Source organism: Scleropages formosus, chromosome 1 (genome assembly GCF_900964775.1).
Source record: "Scleropages formosus chromosome 1, fSclFor1.1, whole genome shotgun sequence".
NCBI classification, from domain to species: domain Eukaryota; kingdom Metazoa; phylum Chordata; class Actinopteri; order Osteoglossiformes; family Osteoglossidae; genus Scleropages; species Scleropages formosus.
The window spans coordinates 48,035,465-48,062,451 of NC_041806.1; the positions used below are offsets into that span (position 1 = coordinate 48,035,465).

General features: G+C 46.9%; 1 protein-coding gene and 1 long non-coding RNA gene across 3 annotated transcripts; one reads left to right on the plus strand and one right to left on the minus strand.

The window, feature by feature from the left end:
• The first annotated feature begins 210 nt into the window (after positions 1 to 210).
• On the plus strand, positions 211 to 20,623 carry slc5a6a (solute carrier family 5 member 6a). Of its 2 annotated transcripts, none has more exons than XM_029255921.1 (17): positions 211 to 470; positions 11,045 to 11,237; positions 12,414 to 12,775; positions 13,164 to 13,229; positions 13,964 to 14,015; positions 14,252 to 14,319; positions 14,618 to 14,772; positions 15,519 to 15,659; positions 16,578 to 16,707; positions 16,927 to 17,015; positions 17,490 to 17,602; positions 18,052 to 18,119; positions 18,802 to 18,888; positions 19,025 to 19,179; positions 20,009 to 20,112; positions 20,191 to 20,312; positions 20,464 to 20,623. In XM_029255921.1, the coding sequence occupies exons 3-17, from the start codon at positions 12,428 to 12,430 to the stop codon at positions 20,608 to 20,610; spliced, it is 1,845 nt and encodes a 614-aa protein (XP_029111754.1). In that variant the 5' UTR covers positions 211 to 470; positions 11,045 to 11,237; positions 12,414 to 12,427; the 3' UTR covers positions 20,611 to 20,623. The 2 variants fall into 2 exon arrangements, with proteins under 2 accessions (XP_029111754.1, XP_018592459.2); XM_018736943.2 differs by lacking the exon at positions 211 to 470 and adding an exon at positions 8,332 to 9,799.
• Positions 20,624 to 21,583: 960 nt separating this feature from the next.
• On the minus strand, positions 21,584 to 24,806 carry LOC114909235 (uncharacterized). Its single transcript, XR_003797188.1, has 2 exons — positions 24,164 to 24,806; positions 21,584 to 23,209 (listed from the first exon to the last, which is right to left on the minus strand). It is a non-coding gene; the product is annotated as an uncharacterized LOC114909235 (long non-coding RNA).
• Between the last annotated feature and the right edge of the window lie 2,181 nt (positions 24,807 to 26,987).

Sequence of the window (26,987 nt, forward strand, 5' to 3'; positions counted from 1 at the left end):
TACTTTTAAACATGTATAACTCGGAATGTATGACCATAAGAGAGAACTGGATGGTATTTACTATAACAGAGTTTACATTTGTACAACAATCCGGCATCCCCGTAGATTTTAGTACTAAAAACCTCTCTGATTTGTGAAAGACAAAAAAAAAAAAAAAAAAAAAAAATTAAGAACGCTATCCTAATTTCTTTTTTTAATATAACACCACCAGCAGTGTTCTGTGCGATTCTCTGATGTTTAAATGGTGTAAACATTGTGTTGATATTGGTAATAAAACTTATTTAAATAAAAATTGATTCGGAAGGAAATACGCATGTTGGCGGCGCATTTTGATGACGTGCAAAAGTATGCGACGGAAGAAAGTAGACACACGTGCTGAATGGGCTGCTAAGCGTTGGAGAGGGGGCGGCACGCGCGCGCGCGCACTCGAACCCCGCTGTCAAGGCTCGGGATGAACCGCGGCTCAGGCGGTAAGAATATTAGTTCGTTGCAAAGAAAGTCGAGTATTTGGAAAGAGAGAACAGTAAGGCGAAACGGCTCCGCGTCACGACGGACCATGAATGATCGGTGTGTGTGAGAGTGAGTGACAGCGCGAGAAACTCCTCTTCTTGCCTCAGCGAACGGAGTCCTTAAACACGTGACGCTGCGTGTAAAGCAGTGAGTCTTTGAACACGTTGCATTCAGTACCGCTGTCCTTGAACATGGTAATTGTAACACGTGGATGTAATGGTGGCTCTTTAATTGCTTTTTTTACCGTGTAAACAGCAGAAGTCCTTGAACAGTTTACATGTAACACGATTGGTCCACGGGGTCGGCCCATGATAAACACACGGGGTCCTTGAAAATGCTACACGTGGCGTGGGTCCTTACATGTAACACATTTGATCCTTAAAAATGTTAATTGGAACTCACGGGTCCTTCAGCATACTACATCATGTAACACATTTCATCCTTCAGCATGTTACATGTAACATAAGGGGTCCTTGACCATGTTACGTGTATCACTTAAACATGCATGGTACATGTAACACATGGGATCCGGCTTAAACATGTTACATGTAACGCAAGGGGTCCTCATCCATGAAGCACCCACTCAAGGTAGCCATATCAGGTTAGTATCTGGCCACTTAGTGACAGTTTTACTTTTGTACAGTTTATATAAAAGCACAGAGCTATATAGTTGTTTATATAAACCTTTTTGCAGCTACTTGTGTGATGTACACTGGTTCATATGGTGTAATGTGACAAATTAACTGTACTTTAGAGTCACGTGTCTGCATCCAAGTCTCTCCTGCTGTCGATGTTATGCACTCGTATTTTTCTCTGAGATGTACGTCAATTCGCATTGCCGGCAGACAGAATTTCTAGGCGCAGTCAGGGAACGGAGGGTGTCTGTTTTGGTGGCCGCGAGATCTCGTCTCTGCTTTTTGCGGACGATGTGGTCCTGTTGGCTTCATCAAGTCAAGACTTGCAGCGTGCACTGGGGAGGTTTGCAGCCGAGTGCGAAGCGGCGGGGATGAGAATCAGCACCTCCAAATCCGAAGCCATGGTTCTCAGTCGGAAAAAGGTGGATTGCTCCCTCCGGGTTAGGGGGGAGTTGCTCCCTCAAGTAGAGGAGTTTAAGTATCTTGGGGTCTTGTTCACGAGTGAGGGAAAAATGGAGCGGCAGGTCGACAGACGAATCGGTGCGGCGTCCGCAGTAATGCGGTCATTGTACCAGTCTGTTGTGGTGAAGAGGGAGCTGAGTCGTAAGGCGAAGCTCTCAATTTACCGGTCGATCTACGTTCCTACCCTCACCTATGGTCATGAACTCTGGATCATGACCGAAAGAATGAGATCGCAGATACAAGCGGCAGAAATGAGTTTCCTCCGCAGAGTGGCTGGGCGCACCCTTAGGGATAGGGTGAGGAGCTCAGTCACCCGGGAGGAGCTCGGAGTAGAGCCGCTGCTCCTCCGCATCGAGAGGAGCCAGTTGAGGTGGCTCGGGCATCTGTTCCGGATGCCTCCTGGACGCCTCCCTGGGGAGGTGTTCCGGGCTTGTCCCACTGGGAGGAGGCCTCGGGGCAGACCCAGGACACGTTGGAGAGACTATGTCTCCCGGCTGGCCTGGGAACACCTTGGGGTTCCCCCAGAGGAACTGGAGGAGGTGTGCGGGGAGAGGGAAGTCTGGAGGACTCTGCTCGGACTGCTGCCCCCGCGACCCGGCCCCGGATAAAGCGGAGGAAGATGGATGGATGGATGTACGTCAATTTGGCGAAAAGTCTCTGATAAATGGATGAATTTAAATGTAAAGGGTTTAGAAAAATTTAAGAAGGTCGTCTCCCTGTTTGAGGTCTCTCGAACCTTTATCTGGACCTGCTCCCCCCCACCAGTTTTCTCTCCACTGTGTTTATACCTGTACATCAGCTCCATGGTTGCCTTTATGTGACAAAGGCACTTACAGAGAGATGTATAATTAAATGACTCATTGAGGATGCCATGGCAATGCCAGATGTGTTTATAAACATCCTGTGTGTGTAGCGTTTCTAAGATACAGGGTCCAGCTCTTTGTCCTCTTGGCTGGACCTTTTATATTGTGCATTTTGTGAAATGACTTTCTGTTCTTGGTCGGTGGTTCGGCTTCGGTGGTTCCACGAGGAACACCGCTAACAGGAACCGTGGTCATTCCCTGTCAGATCACGCCAGTCAAACACGTCAACACGAAAGCCTCATCGTCAAATGCTGCAAGTGTGAAGAAGTTAAACGCTGATCGCTTAATACGGCAACTTCTCTGAGCATTTGTTTGGACTTAACAAACACGTACTTACTTTTCCGTAGCACGTCTGAGTAAATGCCACACATGATGCAGAATTTTAGGGACGCGGCCGTCTGGTTTTCGGATCAGTCAGATAGACGAGCCCGTCACGTGGACCTGTCAGATTCTGACTGCTTATCTCCCTGTGTTGGCGCTCTTTGTATGCTCCTGAAAGCTGTGCTCAGGATGCCAACCTGGGTGGAAAAAAGACACAGTTTGTGGTAAGACGCTATGCTCTGTGTTCTTCTGTTTAGGGTTTCTGTCCTGTAATGACCGTTAAGTTTAGCAGGTAAATAACCCTAGTGTGGACATATCCCCTGATGAACCGATACCTGTGATGGAGACCTTCCTCTCATGGACCTCTCGCTGCCTTCAGCTCAGACTCCTCACATCTCTGCAGCATTTGCAATGAAAGTGGGACAGCCAGCCAGATGGATGGATTGGAAGCGCAAAATTACAGCTTACAACTGTTTATATGAGAGTTATTTGCATATTTCACAGTCTGAATTGGATAAAATATTTAATAAAATATTGACTATGTAATAAAATATTTCCATCACAGTATGAGTTTGAAAGCAGGTGATTACTGGTGAGAGACTGTAGCTGAGACAGCAAACAATGTAGAACATGTCTAGCATTTCTTTTGTGACCAAACTTCTTTCTAGGTTACATTTGATAAAAAATTACCATAACCAAGTTTTGTTTTCACATCAGCTTAAGGAAAACACCTTCTTAACACAGCAGGTGTAGAACCTGCAGCGCTCTGATGATGTGCTATCACCTGTGAGAGCTTTTCTCGGGAACCCTGTGCCGGATTCTTGAGGTGTCCTGACCATCGCACTTTGCTAGCACAGCTCTCGCAAACAACCAACCGGGAAAGAGACTTTCTAGCAACTTTTGCATTATCACCCATCTAAAGTCTTTATTAGAAGTCTCTCGGTTTTTGGGTTCAGCTCTAATATGGTCCTCTGTCCCTGAGAGCTACTAAATTCCTCCTGATATCTAAGAATGGTCAGACAGCCTTCTCTTTCAGACCCATTTCTGTCTTAATCTTCTTACAGCTACACAAATGAGTCCAACATCATCTGCTATGATTATCTGCTTATTTACTCTTGAATGTCATTTCTGTAGCCAGCTACTTAAGGGATGTGAACCAGCACAAACAAGCCGCCAAACTGTGCATTGATAATCCTAGGTCTGTATCTAAAGCTCTTCATCTGTTGTTGTCACACTTTTGTTTACTCTGAGCTGTGCATCGCTTCAGAAAGTGCGGTACTAATGAGGAGAAGCAAATATAAATGAAGTTATCGACAACGGCTTTGTGTCAGGGCTGCACAAACACCCCGTCGGAGCGGTTCTTCTCCAGCTGATCGGTCCTTTGTATTTTACTCCTTATCGAACGTGGCTGTGATGCTCCGAGGTTCTCCGTTGTTGGCGAGTTTGCTGGAAGAGGTTCTGAGGTTAATCGATAACTTGTGCGTTTTGCACTTTGTATCACCGTGATGAGGAACACTGGATCTACCAGCGACAGAAACGTTCACGTGCAGCTCTGGAGAATTTGCTGTGCATTTTTTGAGTTAGCCCTGTCTTGAGAATTGCACATGAAATAATAATCCGGTTAGTCTTTCAAAAGATTATGATGACAAAAAAGCACGTATGGAAAATGATCCATAAAGCCCCATTCTGAGGTTGCGGGCCTCCTATGGATAATCTCGCAGTCCTTGGCCGCAGGAGGGGTCAGAAGGTTCTGCTCACGTTCCCGTTCTCATAACCCGGTGTTAGTCGTTCACAACACCCATCCAGGTAATTGAATATGGTACCGGAGAAAAGCAAACAGCCCTGTGGACTTCATGTCTCCTTTTGTTCAGTTTTTCAAAATTTATTTATTTTTGCCATTTTACCCCCCTACAGTGCTGGATCTTATTTGTTCCCAGCACAATGTGAAGATCTCCCTGCCATTTTTTCCACCATGTTTCCTCATCTCCCCTCCTGCTCCATTTGTGTTTTTGTCCCTTGTTTGCCTGTTCAAGTGGGGGGTAAAGTGAAGGGAACAGCTGTGTCATATGCGACGACGTGAAATTTTCTCACTGTTGCCAGGCAACGGCGGTTCCCCCCCTTTCCTTTGAGGTGTGAATGTGGCATTGATGCAGGAAGTTCTCCTTCATGGTAATGCTATATTCAGGGAAATAACACAACCAGTAGTAAAATTACTGCTCATAAAATTCTCTGATACAATTTTTTTTTAACCATAATTATTATCGCCTGGAATGTAATTATTAGTAAATTAATCCCCCAAGTAAAGGCAAATAAGGAAGTCCAGCACCATAGCAAGCTGAAGATGTAACCTTTTCGATGCAGCAGGTGGTGAAGCGGTTAGAGCAACCTCCTTACACTTGGACGTGGGTTTGAATCTCTACGCTTGACCAAGGAACTTACCCTGAACTGATACAGTAAAAATGATGCAGGTGTGTAAATAGGTAAATGTAAAGCACCTTAGTACCTAACTCTAACACTGTAAGTCACCTTGGAGAAAACTCTCAGCTAAATGGAACAGCTGGTAGTGTAGTGGTTAGAGCTGTTGCCTTTGGACCCAAAGGTTGCAGGTTTGATTCCCACTTCTGGCTGTTGTATCTGTGGGCAAGGTACTTTCTCTAAAATTACTCTATCGATCCATTTTCTTACCTGCTTGCCCTACTAGGGTTATGATGGCAATACGGAGAGCAGAGCAGCCCAGACAACCCTGTCCCCCACAACTTCTTCCAGCTCAACCTGGGGGGATCCCCAGTGGCTCCCAGGCCAACTGAGAGATATAATCTCTCCAGCGGGTCCTAGGCCGACCTCGGGGTCTCGTCCCAGTTTGCTGTGCCTGGTATACCTCCAAAGGGAGCCTCCCAGGGGACATCCTTATCAGATGCCTGAACCACCTCAACTGGCTCCTCTCAACGTGGAGGAGTTGCGGCTCTATTCTGAGTTCCTCCTGGATGTCCGAAGTCCTTACCCTGTCTCGGAAACTGAGTCTCAACACCCTGCAGAGAAAACTCATTTTAGCCACTTGTATCCGCGATCTTATTCTTTCGGTCAGTACCCAGAGTTCATGACCATAGATGAGGGTAGGGACGTAGACCGACCGATAAGTAGAGAGCTTTGCCTTATGGCTCAGCTCCCCCCTTACCACTTTAGTCCGGTACAGCGACCGCATTACTGCTGCCGCTGCTCCGGGTCTACAGTCGACCTCACGCACCCTTCTCCCCTCACTCGTGAACAAGACCCCAAGATACGTAAACTCCTCGACTTGGGGCAGATTTTCTCCCTTACCTGAAGGGGGCATGCCATCCTTTTCTGTGAGAGAACCATGGATTCAGACTTGGAGGTGCTGATCCTGATATCGACCCCTTCATGCTCTGCTGCAAACCATTCCATTGTGTGTTGGAAGCAACTGTTTGATGGTGCCAAAAGGACATCATCATCCACAAAAAGCAGAGACATCACCTTCCGGCCCCCACGCAGAATGCCCTCCTGACCTCGGCCGTGCCTTGATATCCTGTCCTTGAAAACCACAAACAGGAGTGGAGACAAAGCACAACCTTGGCGGAGTCCAACACCCACGTTGAACCGAGTTTGACTTGATGACGAATATGCAGACGCAGCTCTCGCTCCGTGTGTACAGAGACCGAATGGCCCGCAGTAGTGGCCCCGGCACCCCATACTCCCGAAGCACCTCCCACAGAATTTCTCAGGGAACCTGGTCGTAAGCCTTCTCCAAGTCCACAAAATACATGCAGACCAGATTAGCGAACTCCCATGCCCCCTCAATTATCTGTGAGAGGGTAAAAAGCTGGTCCACTTTTCCACGGCCAGAACAGAATCCGCATTGTTCCTCTTCAATCCGATGTTCAGCTATCGGCTGGAGCCTCCTTTCCAGTACCCTGGCATAGACTTTCCCAGGAAGGCTGAGAAGTGTGATACCCCGATAGTTGGCACACACTCTCTGGTCCCCTTTCTTGGAAATAGGGACCACCACCCCAGTTTGCCAATCCAAAGGCACTGGCTCCAAGGTCCATGCAACATTGCAGAGGGATGTCAGCCATGACAGCCCCACAACATCCAGGGCCTTAAACAGTTCTGGTCGGATCTCATCCACCCCCGGTGCTTTGCCACTGTGGAGCTTTGGACTTTGATACCCTGGAAGCCTTTGGCCCTGACTCCTATAAGGGAAGCATATCTCTCGGGTTTAGGAGTTCCTCCAAGTGCTCCTTCCACCTCCTGACAATGTCCTCATTTGAGGTCAGAGTTTCTCCACCTTTGTCGAGCACAGCTTGGGCGAAGCTCCTCCCACCCTTTTACACCAGTAAAAGAAAAATTACGAAGCTGTATGAATGTGTAAAATAATTCTGAATACCTTAACACTGTAAGTCGCTTTGAAGAAAAGCATCAGCTGAATGAGTAATAATGAAGTGATCAGTTCTGCAATTTTTCTTTGTATTGAATGACAGTGATCCAGGCTGTACAGTACAGTTCTATCAGTAAAGTGGCTCCTGTCATCTGTTTGGAATGATTGTGACTGGTCCCCTGATACAGTTCTCCTCCATGTGGCCCCTGGAGTGTTTGAGCATTGGAGCGTTGTGTGTCCACAGCCTGGCCTCGTGTTGCTCTGGCAGGATTCCTACAAGGTCGGTCAGGAGAAAGAATGTATTAAAGTGTTCTCCAGATTAATCTGCGACGACGGGGTGCGCTTTTGTTTACGGCCCTTTGCACTAGTTGGCAGCGGACCTTCGGCGCCAGTCGGGACGGGAGCAGCACTGCCGTTTTTATACATGGGACGTGACCTGATGCCAGGGCTCGCAGGGGACTCTGGGATCCAGTGTAGCACATCTCTCTCGCTCTCGGGTTCATGTCCGTTAATGGCTGCATGTGGCTTCAGAGCCTTCCGGGTTGGAGGGAATGTGTTAGTGTGGTGGTAAGTTACCAGGGTGAGTGTTCTCTGTCTGCTGTCCCGTTCAGCACCAAGGTCAGACTCCAGTGAATGGGTCCTGTGCCGAGAGGAGTGTTGACCACAGTGCCCCGCAGCGTGCGTTCCTGACTCGTAATGACTCGTACCCCATGTGCACATCCCAACCCGTTCAGTCCTTGATCAAGTTGGCTTAGAGGAATTCGGTGTGACTCCCCCTTGCAAAACAGCCGCATAACTCTGTTGATTAAGAGCGTGTGATCGCAGGTTGGTGCTCGGTGGTTTTGGTTTTAATCTTCAGGAGGAGTTTCCTTGATTGATCTTTTCAATGGAAGCGATTTCTTCTGTTTCGTCTTCATTCGAAAGCAAAAGCACGGCGTGTGGAAAAACCCGATGTGATGTTGCACGTAAAAAGCACCTGGGGCAGCAGGTGGCGTAGTGGTTAGTGCTACAAAAGACCCCCTCCTACTGTGGTATGGTTGAGCAAGGCACTTATGCTGCATTAACACAGTAAAAAAAAAAAAAAAAAAAAAAACCCTGCTGTATAAATGTGAGAATCCCTGTAAGTAGCTTAATATATGAAGCTGCTTTCAAGAAAATTGTCAGTTAAGGAAATAAAAATGGAATTTGTGCAACAACTCTGAGTACTTTGCTTGTATTTGGTCAGATGATTATATACATCTTGTAAGTCACGCATTGTTGAATCGAAGAAAAAAATTGCTACGTCTGTACTGTACACAAGCACTTTTATGAAAGGACTTTGTCAGCGACGTGTTGGCCCTCGCTAATGGTCAACAAGGTGATAACCCTCGCTAATGGTCAACAAGGTGATGACCCTCTCTAATGGTCAGTGAGGTGACGGCGATGGTATTCTGCATTGTGCCACAACTTCACAAGTCACAGTCAGCCATTCTGTCCAGTATGTCACGTTACACATTTACAGGCAACACGGAGATCCTCCGTATTCAACTTTTCATCCTTGGGAATGGTGCCTAGCTCAGGGTAAAGGATGAAAAATACCACAGCAGAAGAAGGTCTTTTGCAACTCTAACTACTACCCCACCAGGTGCTCTTTATATTCAATGTTGCATCGGGTTTTTCACACACCGTACTTTTGCTTTCGATTGAAGGCGAAACACGGTGCAGTGGTGCACCTGAGTGGACGAAGAACGGGCGACGGCCCTGTACATGTGAAACTTGAGGATACAAATGACTTAAATTCATAAAAGAGTGAACTTTGTAAATTCCACAGGGAATGTGAGTGAATGACTCATGTCAGCGGTGCCCTCCAACTGCCATTTTGCTGATCTGCTGTGAAGAAAGTTCTTAGAGCACAGGAAGCTTGGAATTCTGGGATGGAGGCGCAGGTAGTGTCGGGACATGAAATTGGGCACCGTTTTAGTGCACGTTGTAGGATTGTCAGGAGGAATGCGTTTCAAAAACTATTGGCTCCTTTTTGCATTTTAATAAAAGTCTTGCATTCTGAAATAGAATGAGTGCAAATAAATTTAAAGTTATGTACCAATATTTTTTAATAGCTTAATCGATTTGAACAGTATCAATATTTTTGTGGGAATATTCAGTGCTGCTGCAGTAGTACAGTGATACTTCCTGTTCTTCGGCCAGCACCGATTTGGTTAGAAAGTCTTATTCCAGAACCGCTACGCTCCCTGTTGGCCGGTATGGACCGGTCTGCGTCAGTCAGATGTGTGAGAATGTACATTATAACTTTTCCGTCATGGTTTTTGTTTTCAGGAGCTGGTTTTTCAGGTCCACAGTAATCGTAAAGTACCTATTCATTTGCCACATGTCCTTCCCACAGAGTTCGAAGGAGGCTGAAGCCTTCTTATCACCCAGTAACCTGTCAATATAAGATGATGTTAGGTTTTCAAGAGACAAACGAGGTGTTGAGAGAAATGAGAAGAGACCATGGAGACATAAACTGCCAGGCCAGCAGGTCCTGTGATGGGTAAAGCCATCTCCTCGAAGGACATGGGTTTGAATCACATCTCCCTTTGTAGCACTCTTCAACAAGTCTCTTACCCTGAACTGACATGGTAAGTTACCCACCTGTATGAATGAGTAGATTGTTAGAAATATTTTAGTGTGCAGAAGTGACACTGTACGTTGCTTTGGAGAAAAATGTGTGACAATTGAAACAATGGAAATGTAAATCGGTGTAATCTGCTTTGAACGCGGGTAAGTAGTCAGAAGGGTAAAAGGGCTTATCGCTGGTGTGGAATCATTAAAGACACAAGGTAACTGATGTACCTTAATTATTTTAAATAATTTTTATGATCTCGGTATTGGAATGGACAGTGTTTCTCGCACACACACGGTCAGAAGGCCGATTCCTGACCCAAGGTTGGTACCAGGTGGGTTTGGATTGGGCTCCACGTGGACAGCAGGGAACTTTGTGATGATAAGCCGCCTGGAACCGCAGCGTTCCCCTCAGTGCTCATCTAGGGTTTCCACTGCTGCCTGAAATTTGGGAGAAGAATAAATATTTAGGGCTCCAGTTGGGTTTGGGTTCAGATTTCTAGCCAGATCTACATTTGCTCATGTAGCTGATGGTTTTCTCCTAAGCGACTTAGCTGTAAATACCTGAAGTTCTGAACACTATGTACCCATTTATACAGCTGGGTAAGTTTTACTGGAGCAATGTAGGATTCTACAGCTGGAGGTTGGAGTCGAACCTGCAACCTTGGGTCCAAAGTTCTTATTTGTTTGTGTGTTTGTGTGTGTGAGAGCTGGAGGAAGGAAGAACAATCATGCAGACCTTGAGTTGAGCTCATGCGCTCTCTCTGTACCCTGGAAAGGCCAGAAGAGCCGTTTATCATTATGGTTACGTGTAGCTTCCTCCCCCCCGAAGTTTTACATTTAGTTTACTCTGCAAAAATTGCTCCTCACGGTGGCTGACGAGACCCCGCAGCCCACCGCTCGAGCCGGTGAGCTCTGAGGCGAGTGGTTCACGCGAGGCTCGTGACGAGCGGGTGCGGCTCGCGAGACGGAGGGTTCGCGGGCGGCTCTCGTGTTGAGCAAGTCCGCGTTGTGAAACGATGTGTTTCTGAACTTGCGCGTGCGATTGGATTGAGCCGCGGAGAGGAAACGTGCACCTGCGGGGACTGTCATTCTTCTCCGCAGTAACTGCTTGTGTTTTTTTTTTTTTTTTTTTTTATTGCTTATTTCCTGCTCCGGTTGAGGGTGCGAAAGGCCTCACAATTCCTCGCGCGGACACGTTTCACGATCTTTTTTTTTTTTTCCAACGCGGGTTTTAACCTTCTCGCGCACTCCTTTTCTAGTTTGTGTAGCTCTTGCAAGCGAATAAGGCGCTCGTATTGGCTCCCGGCGATGCGCCCGCTCTCCTTCCGAGCTCCGTGATTGGACGCCGTGCGGAGGCCACGCCCACCTCCTGGGTGTCCACTTGATCGTAGTCACTGAAAGCCGTTTGTCTGCACGAGCCGATGGTCATCTGTGAGCGCGAGCGCTGAGAAGGTGAGTTCTGGTGTTCCTGTCTCCTTTCTTTTCTTTCTCACTTTTGTTAATATTTGTTTATTGTTCTGAACTTCTTCTACCAGATGAAATAATGCATTTCCAGATACCGCGTATATTTTCACGAGTGATAATCCCTGGCTATTTACATCTGGAACACATGATGTGTCACATCCTTGAAATCATATGTGACCTTAGATGTTTTGTTCACATGACCCTTAAATATTGATAAATCTCCACTCATAAAAAATATACAAGTAATGTAACTGACCATGACATAAATGAAGATGTCCCATCATGCTTTGTGAACTTTTTAAAAACTTTTTCGCATTCAATGTAAAATTCTTTGTAAGGGAATTCAGTACTGAGTTATTGTGGATCAATAAGACTGAATTCTGTCATAACTGCGCTGCGGAGCTGTTCTCGAGTTCTTGTTTTTCTTCAGTTAACATGAAACGCTGTATCTTACTGGCCTCAGACCGTCAGCGTGAGCCACATTGCATGTTCATGCAGTTGCCTGCAGAAATGCCATACCGTAACTTACCAGCAGGTGTCCTTGTGGCTAAAGGCCTCGCGACTGAAAGGTTATAGGTGAAAAGTTGAGGAGGTTTTGAAGCCCCCCCCCGCATCTAAATTAATTTAGTGGTCGTCTTCGGAGGTGTTGCACATATGCAAGTTTTATTTTTCTGGAATGTTTTGGGGCGTGGGGGCGCGGTGGCGCAGTGGGTTGGACCAGGTCCTACTCTCCAGTGGGTCTGGGGTTCGAGTCCCGCTTGGGGTGCCTTGCGAAGGACTGGCCTCCCGTCCTGGGTGTGTCCCCTCCCCCTCCGGCCTTACGCCCTGTGTTGCCGGGTAGGCTCCGGTTCCCCGCGACCCCGTATGGGACAAGCGGTTCTGAAAATGTGTGTGTGTGTGTGTGTGTGTGTGTGTGTGTGTGTGTTTTGGGGCGTCAAGTGGAAGGACCTGTGTTCCAAATCCCCATTCCTGCTGTAGTATCTTTGATTAAGGTACTTAATCTGAATTGATACAGTAAAAATGACCCAGGTGCATGAATTGGTAAATCGCTGTAATTTAGTATACAAAAGTGACATTGTAAGTTATTTTGGAGAAAGGCATCGGATTAATAAAAGTTAAAAATGGCCGATCTTAGCTTCTGGTCATCTTGACTGTTTCACCCAGGTCACCCCGGCATCATGGATGAACTTGTACAGAAGCACTTCTCTGCCGTGGACTATGTGATCTTCGCTGTCCTGCTGGTGGCTTCTGCAGGGATCGGACTCTATTATGCTTTCTCTGGGGGGCGCCAGCGCACCACACAGGAGTTCCTGCTGGCTGACCGCAGCATGAGCTGCCTGCCGGTGTCGCTGTCCCTGCTGGCCACCTTCCAGTCGGCCGTGGCCATCCTGGGCGCTCCTTCTGAGATCTACGCTAATGGCACGCAGTACTGGTTCCTGGGCTGCTCCTACTTCTTGGGCCTCCTCATCCCCGCCCACATCTTCATCCCCGTGTTCTACCGGCTCCGCCTCACCAGTGCCTACCAGGTAGGCGGGGATGTGGATGGGAGGGCGGGATCATGGTAGGCTGCCAAAAGTGTCCGAAGGAGATGTACATGTGGAGTCAGGGTGCATATACTACAGACTCGCCAGCACTGAACTGTTATCTTTGTAATATTTGCAATATTGTAATAATATTTGTAATGTTTCACTCACTTTTTTTTACTTATGTGAATACCCTGTGTACAGTATGTACGCGTTGCATGCTGATGCAAAGTGAATTTCCCGCTATGATTAATATTTAGTTTCCATTCATTCGTATTTGCTATTGATAATGAGGTCTTTTTAAAGCCTGTTCTCCTCTCTCTCTCTCTCTCTCTCTCTCTCTCTCTCTCTCTCTCTCTCTCTCTCTCTCTCTCTCTCTGTATCCTGGCAGTACCTTGAGCTGCGGTTCAATAAAACGGTGAGGATATGTGGGACCGTGACTTTCATCTTTCAGATGGTGAGCACCGAGCCAGAGAGTTAATACAGGACAGGGTCATGGGGCATGTTAGCTAAGAAATTATGCTTTTGTCTCAAAGTTAAATATTTGTCACCTCCACAAATGAGATTTGAGCTTTAAGGACAACATAGTGGGCTTGCTTCTCGTGTTAAAAGGTTCCTACTTGCAAATTTCAGATACGTTTTCAAGTTTATTTCTTTGTTTCTTTGCATATCTGTTCTCTAAAATTTATGTCTGTAGTGGATGTTTACCTCCTGAGCTGATAGGTAGCAGTAGAGAGAACTCAGTACAGCTGGTGACTAGAGTTCATTATGACCAGTAACAAGATGAGGAATGTAGCGATCGTTCATGGGGTGAATCAAGTCGGCACTGAATAGGAGTTGTGGAGATGTTTTTATTTTACATCATTTTAAATCGGTTTTAATTTGATTGCTGCTTGAAGTTAGAATATTAGAAGTCTTACAGTGTATTTTTATTGAAGCTGTACCTGAAATTTTTACATAACGTGAAAGAATCAAGGGAAGACTAGATCATTACGTTTTTATTGATTGTATCTCTACCTTAATGTTACAATGTGGATCTGACAGCTGCATGATGATCAATAAGCTCAATGAACTGAACCATTTGTTGGACTGTTGGGTGAAGGTTGTTCAGCTCTAAACCGCTAACTCTGTGAGCACTCGAGAGCAGTTGAGTTGATCACATTGGTCTCACTGCCCTGTGTTTCCCCACAGGTGGTGTATATGGGAGTGGTCTTGTACGCCCCTGCCCTGGCACTTAATGCAGGTAAGGAATGGTGTCGATGCTAACCTCAGGGGCACCAGGGTTTAATTGTCATACTGGCTGCCTGTTCAGAACACATCAAGGCAGGGATCTGGCTGACAGGCAAAACAGAGCTGCACATTGATGGATTCTGGGTAGTTGAAAAAAGATGGTGTTTGTATGATAGCAGCCTTCAGAGATTGTTGTATGCAGTGTAGTGTACTGTGCTGTCAATGTTATTTTTCACACTTTGTCTGCAGTTACAGGATTTGACCTCTGGGGGGCAGTGCTGGCAATGGGACTCGTGTGCACTCTGTATACAACCCTGGTGAGTATCTCAGCATCAATATGCTTATTGTTTATCTTTGGTTGTCTGGGTGAAGAGACACAATTATTCCTGTGAACTAGTTTGAGGGCCAAAAATCACAGTATGTGGCATATTTAATCTTAAGTAAAAAATGATGAATTAATTGTATTTTATTTAGGTGTGGTGTGTGTTTAAGTGCTGAATTTATGTTGTATTTCTGTGGATACAGTAAAGAGGGCCATCTGAGTGCCCTGGTTGTGTTTACGTGTGTGTGAGACCACTTTCGCAGTGATGTGTGCTGCCTGTTGTGTGTCTGCAGGGTGGACTGAAGGCGGTAATCTGGACGGATGTCTTCCAGACAGTGGTGATGTTTGCGGGCCAGCTGGCCGTCATTGTAGTCGGGGCCCATCAGGCAGGGGGCATCTCAGAGGTGTGGAGGAGGGCCCAAAACGGGAGCCGCATTGCTGGCTTAGAGTGAGCAACCAACCGGGTCTCTGGGTTAGATGTTGACGATTTTGTCCAATAAGTAGTCCATGCATGTTTCTTCATCTCTGCAGTGCAGTGGTCCAGAAGCTCATGGTCATCATATGTAAGCAAATTAATGTTCAAATCACAGCTTTGACCAGTTTAATCTGCTTTCTCACAGTAAAAGTTAGTGCTGTATAGTGGCATCAATTCTAGGCTATCAACACATGTTTTTAAAATAAGAGGAATATATAAAACTTACTAAAAAAGTAACTATAACTAAATATTGAGCCTGACATGAAATTGAAATTCTTCAGCTTCGGTGCTGATATCAAAAGCTATTGCACTCTTCATGTAGACCTTTTGATTAGTGAAGAACTTCATAAAACTTGCACAGTTTTTATGTAAAAATGTTGGCATTATTCACATAATTAACATTAAATTAGTGGAATTTTAATGTGGAATTTATGGTGAGAAGTGGCTGCAGGCCCTAGGTGGTCTGTCGTATCATTTACTTCGGCAATGTGGACCTCCGTCCAAAACACGTTGAGAGCCTCGATTCATTTATATAGCCGTTGGATTCCGGTTAAACAGCCCACTCGGGTACAACGGTAGGGTTCCTCCTGGAACCTCAAACACCAGCACTTTGTACAGAAGTCATGCTCTTTAATAACAGTGCCACTTATTGTGATTGCCATGGATTCACACTATGGAAGCAGTAGCCCAGCAACAGCCCTTCTGTCTCACACCCCCAGCCTGAACCCCGACCCCCTGGAGAGGCACACCTTCTGGACGCTGGGCGTCGGAGGGATCTTCCTCATGCTAGCCCTGTATGGAGTGAACCAGGCTCAGGTGCAGAGGTATCTGAGCTCTCGCACAGAGAAGGAGGCCATCATGTAAGCATCCCATCATTCTGTCACCTGTTTGCCAAGCTGTTACCATGGTACCAGACCCTTCACTGACCAGTAGACTCTTCTCAAAAGAACCTCTTTAGGTAAAATTAGGATGATTTTAAACATGTCTTCATTGTTGCTGAAACCTTGCAAGCTGAGTTAGCAGAAACTTTAAAACAAAATTTCTGCTTTTGACACATTTTGTTCAGATTCTAACCTTTCAGCTAATTTTGTGGGAATTTGTGATTTTTGTTTTTATATTTATTCATTAAGCAGATTTTTCTGCAAGTTGGTATACAATTCATAGCAAACAAAAGTGCATTTTCACTGACAGTTAGAAGGACAGAGACCCATATGCATGATTGTCAAAGGACAGTCACTTAGTTCAGTACCACTGTTTTTGCCAGCATGACGGGGGGTGTGGTGGTGCCGCGGGCTTGACTGGGTTCTGCCGTGTGGCGGATCTGGAGTTCAGGTCTTGCTTGGGATGCCTTGTGGCAGACTGGTGTTCTGTCCTGGGTGTGTCCCCTCCCCCTCCGGCCTTGCGCCCTGTGTTGCTGGGTTAGGCTCTGGTTCACTGCGACCCCGCTTGGGACAGGCGGTTTTGGACAGTGTGTGTGTGTGTGCACGTGTGTGTGTGTGTGCGTGTTGCATTACGAGTAGATCTGTGGGGCATTGATAGTTTTTTAAAGAGGTAATGTGGGGAGAGTTTATACAGCAGATGAGAGATCAAGAGAGAATTGGGTTTAAAAGTGATTTTGTGTGTTTTGAGACCCTCCTTCAATGCTGAGGGGAGCTCAGCAGTTCTGAGGAACAGAGGGAGCTCATTCCACCAGATTTGAGTCAGAACCGAGAACCTTCGGGCTTTTGAATTCTTAACGGTCTGTGTGGTGACAGTCATCTCTCCCTCTCTGTCTGTAGGTCCTGCTATGTGGTGTTCCCCTGTCAACAGATTGTGCTCACCCTGGGCTGCCTAATGGGACTCGTGATGTTTGCTCGCTACGGGGAGGACAGCCCTCTGGACAAGGGCTACGTCTCCTCAAACGATCAGGCCAGTCCAACCTGCCAGGACAGTGGGGGTTATTAATTGTGCAGCAACTTCCACATATGTTCTGTCACCTTAAAAATGATTTGGGATCAGTTAGCCCTGCCAAACCAATTTGAGCTGCAGACTCAACCTGGTCTGCTGTCAGATTTCTGAGGACACGAGGGGTTTTTGTTCCATTGCCTGCAAGTTGACTAAATTGCACTTCATCATCCTATCCTGCAGATGGTGCTCTACTTTGTGATGGATGTTCTCCAGGACCTGCCAGGCCTGCCGGGCCTCTTTGTGGCCTGTTTGTTTAGTGGAGCCCTCAGGTACGACAGACATGTTTGGTGTCTTCTGGATGAGGTTGTGAACCCGTTATAGCCACCATCCGGCAGAGTCTGAGAAAAAGGGGACGGTTAGCGTGGTGATTAGATCTGCTGCCATCACATGGGTCAAATCCCAACTCCTTCTGGAGTAGCTTTGATAAGGTACTTAGCGTAAATTGTTTCAGGGAAAATAACCCAGCTGTATAAATGGGTAAACCATCATTTTTGGAAATCGTTCATCGCTTTGAGGAACAATGTCAGCTGTAGGAATTAAAGTAAACGTGTCATTGTGGGTGGTTGTTTATTTGTAAGCCAACAGTTTTATGAATACATCAGGAAGAAGAGTGTTGCATGAAATCATTAAAAGGCCAATTCTGTTTCTCTCAAGTTGTTTTCTTTAGCACTCAGAGCTCTGCCATGTGGATGTGTGGAGTGACGTGTTATTTGTTTGTGTATGTGCGCGCACGCCTACCGCAGCACAATCTCTTCAGCCTTCAACTCCCTGGCAACGGTGACGATGGAGGACCTGATTAAACCCCATTTCCCAGCAATGACGGAGACCAGGGCTACTCTGCTGTCCAAGGGGCTGGGTGAGCATCGCTTGGCCGTCAGCCACTGTGCTCCGTCCCTTGGACAAACACAGCTTCCCTTTTTCAGTCTAGGGTAGATAGCTCCTATTTTATGAGTTCATACAAATGGATAGTTTAGCAATTAATTCAGGATTAGTACCTTCCTGAGGGGCACAAGCCTCCTTAGGAATTGAACCTGCATCATGCTATAATCAATAATCTAATCCAAGATCAAAATCTCACAGGTTCTCAGTTTTAATTCCAGTGTGTTGGAATGAGTTCCCTCTATCCCTCAGAACTGCTGTATCCCTCTTAGCATTCAAGAAGAGGTTCAAAACTTATCTCTTTTGGACCCACTTCTCACCTGAAGTGTCTACTAAATGTAAATATGCAAGTTACAAGTGCAGGTGCTCCAGCCCTGTAGCCTCTCCGTATGATGTTGACAATGCTGTTTCTCTCCATGTCCACAGCGCTGGCCTATGGGCTGGTCTGCCTTGCCATGGCCTACATTGCATCCCTCATGGGATCAGTGCTGCAGGTGAGGAGCTGGGCGGACAGTGCAACTTTCCTCTGGGTGTCGACCTCATTACGACATCTTGTGTCTCCTGGGCCCTTGACAGCTGTCGCTTCTCCATTCCCACATTTCCGTTTGTATTTCCTGTTTATCAGTTCACAAGTGCATGCTTAATTTCACCCTGCTCAAACTTGAGAGTTTTATTTTGGGATTTTTCAGAGAAATACAACAGACATGACCCTAGCAGGAACCCTGACTGTGTGTGTGTGTGTGTGTTTAGTGCTGTGTATCTAGAACTGAACACCACCTTGGTCAAAGGTGTCTGCTAAATACTGCATTTATTCATTTAGCTGAAGCTCTTCCCAAAAGCGACTTACTGTGTTAAGATACCTACAGTGATTTACCCATTTATACAGCTGGGTAATTCTTTTTTTCATGAAGAAATTTAGGGTAAGTACCTTACGCAAGAGTACTACAGCAGTAAGTGGGCTTCAAATCTGCAACCTGAAAGTCCAAAGACAATGGCTCTATCCTCGACACCACTTGCTGCCTCCACACGGTATAATAATTGTAAGTTGCTTTGGAGAAAAGCATCTGCTAAATTAATAAATGTAAGTATAAAGAATTATGGGTACAGATTGCTGCAGACAAAGAGGAAATATCAAAATGACATTCTTCATGTACACCACCTCCCGTCACTTTCCAGGCGGCACTGAGTATCTTCGGGATGGTCGGAGGGCCTCTTCTTGGGCTCTTTTGCCTTGGCATGTTCTTCCCGTGGGCCAACTCTGTGGTGAGTGTTTGTGCTGCTGCTTTTGACCGTGAGCCTTGGGAAACATCTGGAAAACACAGGCTTTGAGACTGAGTGGAACTGTTGGCCAGTGATCATTTGGACCCAAGATGACCATGAGTGGTTGTGCCCCACACAGGGTGCTGTGAGCGGGTTGCTGGCCGGCCTTGTCATGGCCTTCTGGGTCGGCATCGGGAGCTTTGTGTCCCGCTTTCCCGCTGCTGTACCCTCGACGACTGCACCAGATGTGGGCAACCTGACTACCGTCGCCAGTTTCGTCAAGGCCAAAACCAGGTCAGAACCAGAGCGGCTGAATGGTCTTTACTGAAATGTCCTTTAGGCTAAAAATATAATCCAGTTGCTACAACAAATTGTCAGCAGCAGTTTTTGTTTTGCATTAATTACCAGTTATTAATAATTGGTGCGGACAAGAGCTCGGATCAGTTGAATACTGACAAATGAAGTCTAGTTCATCGTGACGGATTAGTGTGATTATCCTGCTCTGAGATGGATGCAGTGCTTCGTCTCGACTTGCACTCCGGTTTCAAGTGTCGGCAGAAATTAGCCAAGCAGGCGATTGCTGGAAAAAAAAGCACTTTCAATTCCATGTAAAACCACAACTGTGTTGTTATGCTCAGAAGTAATTTTGAGCACTGGATTCTCATCCTACAAACAATGGTGGTGTAAGTTTTTGAAGATGGAAACACCCATTTCTGAAGTACTTTTGATTGAGTACAATGGCATTTTTGTCCTTTACACGGCCATTTTACTTCTAAAAAAAAGGTATCTTATTCTACGAGCAGTTTGGTCACATGATCATCTTTCATAACAAATGTGGAAAATAGAGGGACATCTATATCTACTGATTGTGATAGAGCTAAACGTGATTTTGAGGTTAAAACCAAGAATAATAACGTATAATGAGAGATTATTGGTCACAGTTGGGTGTGTAAGATGAGGAGCCAGTGCACTCAACTCATTTGGTGGGGGTGGGGGGTAAAAGTTTGGATTGCTTTTCAAGGAGGCAGAGGTTGGAATGAAAGCTCACATGTTGGATGCTGGAGACGGTTGCCATAAACACTGTTCCGGACTGCGTGTGTAAACGTTGTCTCCTGCGCACCAGGCCGACGGGACTGAACGCCCTGTACTCTCTGTCCTACATGTGGTACAGCGCCCACAACTCTACCACCGTGGTGGTGGTGGGCCTCATCGTCAGCCTGCTCACGGGTAAGCCCCGCCCAATGCCACACCCACCCCGGGCCACTGCTGAGAAAAACATGCCCCTAACCTTAATGTTAACGATAGGGCCCATGAAGGAGAAGGATGTGACCCCAGGCACCGTGTATCCGATTCTGGGCAACCTGCTCTTCTTCCTGCCCGAACGCTACAAAGAGAAGCTGTGTTGCGTGACCCCCCTGGAGGACAAGGTACAGGGCTGCATCCGCCTACATGCCATTGACAAGTCAGGAGGCTTTGGTCTGGTTACTGTGAACCCAAAGCCAGTGTTTTAACACTTTGTGTGTGTGTGTGTGTGTGTGTGTGTGTGCGTGCGTGTGTGCGTGCGTGCTCCCTCTGTAGCCCAGGGCTATCGACGCACAGCATTATCGGATGGCGCAGAAGGAGAGCAACGGTGTGCTCTGCCTGGCAGAGGATAACGAAGGAGAGGATGGAGAGCAGAAGGAGACGAAGGGGGAGACCCAAGCGGTTCAGGAGACTACCTTGTAGTCGTCAGCACCCCCCCCCCCCCCCCCCCCCCCCCCCCCCCCAATCCCACAGCCCAGCTCTGTTGAAGGGTAGCTCCCTGATGGGGGTGGGGTGGGGGGTTTGGATTGAGCCAGACAGCTGTTGCTGCTGTGAAAGCAGGTGTGTCCCAGTGGGATGGAGGATGACTTCCATCTCATGCACGGTGCGTTATGACACGAGATTCATCTCTGCAGCCGCGATGCTGTCCAGTCTTCCAAGAGTCCCACAGACAGACAACAAATGATCAACGAACTCGGCCAAAACGTGATGTTTTATACCCTCGGTGACTGAAGGATACGAACAGCAGGGGAGATACAAGCAGTTGTACCTCGTGCCCAACAGTCGGTTTACCGTTTTAATATTTTTAAACGTTCACATCCTAATGTTTTCGCATGTTTGTAACCCATGAAGAATCATCTATCACTGTGATTGAAGAAGAGATTTTCTCAGTCTTGTGCAAAGGCTCCACAGCGCTCTCGGTACAGCGAGTCATTCGCACATCTGCCAGGAGGGAGTCTCTACAACTCTTAGTGTTAGATTCAGTGATTTCCTTCTCAGCTTTTAATGTGTGGAAAGAGGAGAATTGCCATTACTTCCGTTGATTTTGTTGGTTTCTGTTCCAAAGAATTTTTAATTGCTTGTGAAAGTAACGTTAATTTCCTTTATGTTCAGGGCTGCTTATGATCTGGAATAACACTCTACTGAATGATATGAGATCAGGCTGAAGGATAATGCGGTACAGTATTCACAAGGGATAGGGTTAACATTCTTAATATGACCAGGGGGTGTGGCTTAGAGGCATCAGCCACACCCCCATCCCCTTATAAGGTTAGGAAAAGGTGGAGTCAGGCAGGTCATACATTATAGCTGTTGAGGTGGGGTTTTTTTTTGTCATTTCAAAGTACCTCCTTATCCTAACCATGAAGGGGGATGTATTTAGTTCTTCACTCTCCTGTTTTTTTTTTTTTTAAATTTTTATTTTAAATGACATTACTGTTTGTGTCAGTGAAGTCGCAGCTTACATGGAGACTGGGGGGACAGACAGCATGAGACATAAACTACATATAACTGGTTTACCATTATAAACCTTATGATATGACATCAGAGGTCTCAGCTTGAATTCATGTAAAAGAATATTAAATTTATGTAAAAGAATAATAGTTAATGTAATAGTACACTTACCAGAAAGTGTACAGTAATTTCACCAGATAAACAGTTCTTGAAGTAAAAACACCTATAGACAGAATACAGGTTTTTTTGCAATATTCACATTCTGCCAGAGGGATGCTAAGGGGGTGTCTGGTGGTGTCATGAGCCTCCTCAGGACCAGTGTAGGATCGCTAGCCCTCTTAGTGTGCAGGACACCAGGACATTGTTCCCTCCTGGAAATATAATATTCTACTTTTCTCGATAAAATGGTGTCGCCTCCTAATGTAGATTACGTATATGTAAGATGCGACTTTACCAATCATTGCATCATAACTCTAAAATCCATTGTGTTCTTCATCATGCGAAAACACAACATCCTAGAGCAGTAAAAATGCGAGAACCACATAATGCATCATTTTGTGTCTTCAGAGGCAAAGAAACTTGATGGTTTGAGTAATGAAAGGGGGAGAAAATGGTTTTTAAAAAAATGGATTGAAAGGGAGATTCTTCGATCTGATATTTTCTTTTCTTGTCCGCTGAATGCGTGTGTGGTTGTGAGCACTCAATGACCAGGGGTCATAGTTGACATCACTAGTAACCTTAGCTAAGCGATCAAAAGCTGAATGGGCAATTTACACTCATCTTAACTGTAAGACCGGTTGGTCACCGTTACATTTTGCTGTCTGAATGTTGATTCTTGCATACGTTTGCAATATATTGATGTAACCGCATAATTGTACAACATGTATGTATCGCTTGGTCGTAAAAGAAGCAGTAACATGACTGCAGAAATCCACCCTGATAGTGCTGTGTCAGTAGCTGTGCTCAGATGTTTCTCAAAATGTTTTTCCATTGGAAGACAAAGTTGATATTCTGTGACTTGTTTCTATGTAATATGTTGCTCGTTCTCCGAGGCCGGAACTAACTGATCTCCAGAAGAATGCAAATATTTAATTTCTGTTGCTGTTAACCTGTTTGTCCTTTGCGTGCTGCTCGACGTGAGTCATACCGTGGAATTCGGGGTGTTTTATTCCACTTCACACGGAGCACCAAATTCGATTGTCCTTGTAGGGTCGCGTCCTCTACTGACTCTTCTCTCTCTGCGCTGTGATTTGATCACAGCGGCCAAAGGACGAGCTGCCTGTGGTCCGTTTTGCTGCTATAATGACAGCCGGGGCCACTTGTGATGCGCAGAATGAACCTGTAAAGTCCTCACGTCCTCCGGCCCTGGTGGTTCGGAGGCTCTCCTCTAAAATTGGTGGTCCTTCCTTTGAGTTGGTCTCTCAGGTTCTCAAGCTTTTTTAGCTGTCGGCTGCGTCTCTTGTAAGATTTGTCTGGTCTTCTGTCAAGGTGTCTGAAAAGCCAGAATAATGTGGTCCTGTGCGTTCTTCTCCCTAAAGAATATTTCTGCACTTCAGCTCTGGTTTTCCTCCTCAAATTTAAATGGAAAAAAAGATGATCTTCATTAGAACAATGATGTCTGTGTGTGTGGTTAGATCCTGTTAAACTCACTGTTGCTAAAGAAATGATGATTTTTCTTAAAATGCTGGAAGGTGGGACCGCTTTGTTGACCTTTTGTTTCTCAGCAACCTGAAATTACTTGAATCTTCAGAATCTGATCCCTTTAGTAGCTGGAGCACTGATCACCGCGGTATTGTTACCCCGAGCCCATGCAGCGCTGTGTGGTGCGGCCGGGCAGCACAAAATGGAGAAATCCATACAAGCTGCGGGAAACGTAGTCGATGAATAAATGTTCTTTGTGGACGTATCGTTAGATCCATATGTAGATGTGGAACTGTATCCAGGGGCCCCTGAACGGAGCTGCCTCTGCCATAATTGAGAACAGTTTTTTTTTTTTTTTTAAAAATGTATATGAAATATTTTTACAAGTTAAAACATTGAACTAATCCCTGTGCATTGATTATTAGAGTTGATATTGTGCCATAAATGGAGTCGTCATGAGCCATGGTGTGCATTCCAAAAATCAGCTACGAGCGTTTTGTCTGCCAGAAGAGATGTGCCTTTTGTTATATTTTTGTTTTGTTTTTAGTCACTCTAGCGCAAAAGCAAATGCAAGCAGTTAATGTTTAAGACACATTTGGATAGCTCTCAAGTCAAACTCTTTGAACAATGTTCACGGTACAGGAGCTACGAGTGATTTATTCTGAGATGAGGCTTAAAATGTGTCCAAAAAACCCATAATATGGTGTTCAGCTCCAGCGCTGGACCCTGTAGTGAGGTTCCTGTACGTTTATTGACCATGAAGCCGGTGCTGAAGTGTGGGTGCGGTCATCCTCGGTCCTGGAGGGACACAGTCTGCCTGGGTTCAGAGAAAACGTAATAATTGATTTGAAAAGCAAGGTGTGGTGGCGATTTGAATAATTACCGGAGTAAAGCTGAGAGCGGCAGACGACGTGGCCCCGTGGAGCACGGCTGCCCACCCACACGCGAGGAAAACGCAACGGAACCCGCTTTGTGCGTTTGTCGAGATCCGGTCTTCACCCCTGGTCCCGTGGACCACAGTGCCGCCCTCGTGTGTAACGGAGCGCCAGATCACCCCAGTCGGTGCGGTGTGTGTTTAGAGAGCTACCCACGCTGCACCGGTCCAGGATGAGGTGTGAAGACCTGTCGTATAGCGGGTGGGGCAAAACTCTTTTCCTTGACTCGCCGATTTCTCTGTCATTTCTCTCCAGTGGACCGATGGACCTGAAAAATAAATGGAGTAAACAGGAAATTAATGATTCTGCTTTTATTTGTGACTTTCAGGTTTCTGGTGGAAAATAAATGTAAAAACGTGATCCTCTTTGAGTTGCATTGCCTGATGTATCACAAGTTTCTCGCTGCGCAGAGCGCTGTTCCAGAGGGGGAGGGAGGAACTCGTGTGACCGCGGGGGGGGGTCGGCGCTGAACTCCAGAGCCCCGGGGCTTCGCATGTTGTTGAGATCCTGCTTTGTAGTCGAGAACTTGTATATTGGCAACCAAAATAAGACCACGAGTAGTGAAACCTTGAAGTGATTGGCAGTCAAACTCCCCTTGACTACACACACACACACACAGAGAGTGCTGCCCCCCACTCCCAGATTTGTGTCTCTATTTCAGTCTCTGCCTCCTCCATGCAGCTGCCTGTTTCCCTCCTGGGGTTGGGGGTGGAGGGGAGGGGGGGTGTTATCATCAAGCCCCCTTTTTTGTCTGACTCTGCACATTTTGGGTGGGTCACGCTGACTTCGACATCCTTCTGTCATACGCTCTTGCAGACGCACGCCTGAGAACACGAGGCCGCCAGTGTCGGCGTGTCAGTGCTCTGCGGTCCCCCCCCCCCCCCCCAGCTGCTCTGTAGGCCTTTACCGCGGTCCTGTCCATCCCCCGAGCCGAATCGCGCTCGCCTCCCACTCGCCCGTGTAACTGCTCTCTCGCCTTCCTGTCGGTTTCCACGCAGGAAGAGTTTGCGCTCCGGCCAGGCCTGGATCTGCTCCTCGATGGCATTCCACACATCATCTCCCACTCTTCTCATTACTATTATTTATGCGGAGATGTTGCCCTTTACCACACTGACTTAACACGGCTCAGTAACGTTTACGCTGTTGCCCGTTCGCGTGGCTCAACGTTCGTTGAGGCGACTCGCACTGAGCAGCTGAACATCACCGCAATGACGCCGAATATCATAAAACACTTTAGAACGACTGCCAGTAGCATTACGTATAAAATAAATTTATAAAAAAGTCATGAACTTACGGGCGTAGTGTTTGTAGGCTTCCTTGAGGAAGACAAAGGCTGAATGTGACAAGAAAAACTTAAATAATTAGGAACTTCAAGCACAGCGGAGCAAAGCGCTCGATTTAAACATGAGTCTACAAGGAAGACTGAAGAGCAGTTGGTACACCGTTCCCACGATGCGGTGTGTCTGTCTCTCACGTAGTCGCCTGGCTGTTTCCAAAAGTGGTCTCAGTTTCTCCTGTGGGAGAAGATAAGCTGGAAGTAGAGTGATTAGTGCTGCTGCCTTTGGACCTGAAGGTTGTTGGTTTGAATCCCAGCCGTAGTCCCCTCGAGCAAAGTACTTACACTAAAAACTGCTCCAGTAAAATGCAGCTGTATAAATGGGTAAATAATTGTAAGATGTCTTGGAGAAAAGCATCAGATGAATGATTAAGTAGTGGTACTATGATTTATTAATATTTCTGGCAGAACAGCAGAAAAATCTAAGATCCGAGGAGCAGGTAATGGACGATGACGATACGATTCGATTTTATCCATCGCATCCCCTTACTAGCACTGCTCCGATCTGAGGGTATCTGAGGCTTTGCTGATCCACCTGTGTTCCTGCCAACTTCTGCTCCCTGGAAGCGGGAGTTCCAGACGGGTGCCGACAACTCGGGGGAGAATCGGCCGGTGAAACGCATAAATTGACCCAGCAGTCGGCAAGCAGACGCTCTAATGAGAGCGAGAGCACGGAACGTCCGCAGTCGTTCCAGGGGCTCGGCGGACACGACCACAAATCACCGCTAACTTTGTTCCTTATTATTTTCGACCCGTTCTCGCTTTGGCCGGGAGCCGCGTGGACGACCTCGGCGTAACGTAGCTGAAAGGAAGCCGCCGTCGCCGGAACGCCGAAATGCTGTTTTGCGTGTCCGAGCGACGGATTCTCATCGATTCGGACGGTAAAATAACTCGAGATCTAGGGCTGGGGTGACCGACACAGGCCGCCGAAACGGAACATCGTTGAATTGGGGCTGAAATACTTGCACCGCGTTGCATAACTGCAAAAAATGTCCACCGCGTTGCTATAAACACGTCTCGAAAGAAGAGGCAGCGGCCCGTAAAGCGGCAGGACGGAGACGCCGTAAAAGCTCCTCTGGGGTTTGACGTTTCGTCGGTCGGCGGAGGCTGCGGCCCGACAGCGATGCCCGTGGACGGAATAAGCAGCCCCGCGCGGGCGGCTCTGGCGCTTGGCCGCGGTAACCCTTGCCTTAGTAGCTGCGCTCTTCCAGCTCGGACGCGGTCATTAAAACGCTGGAGAGAGCGGAACCGTCTGGGCTGCCAGACAGATTTACCGCCTCGGCCTTGACCGCTGCCCCACGCGGCTCCTCTCCATCTGCGAACGAAGGAGGGCGGCGCGGGTGCGCCGACGGGGTCCCGCCAACCCTGGACCGCAGCTCCCCGCTCTTCTGCGCAGGTGATGATGTTGTGAAGGAACGGCTCGCTAAACGGGCACC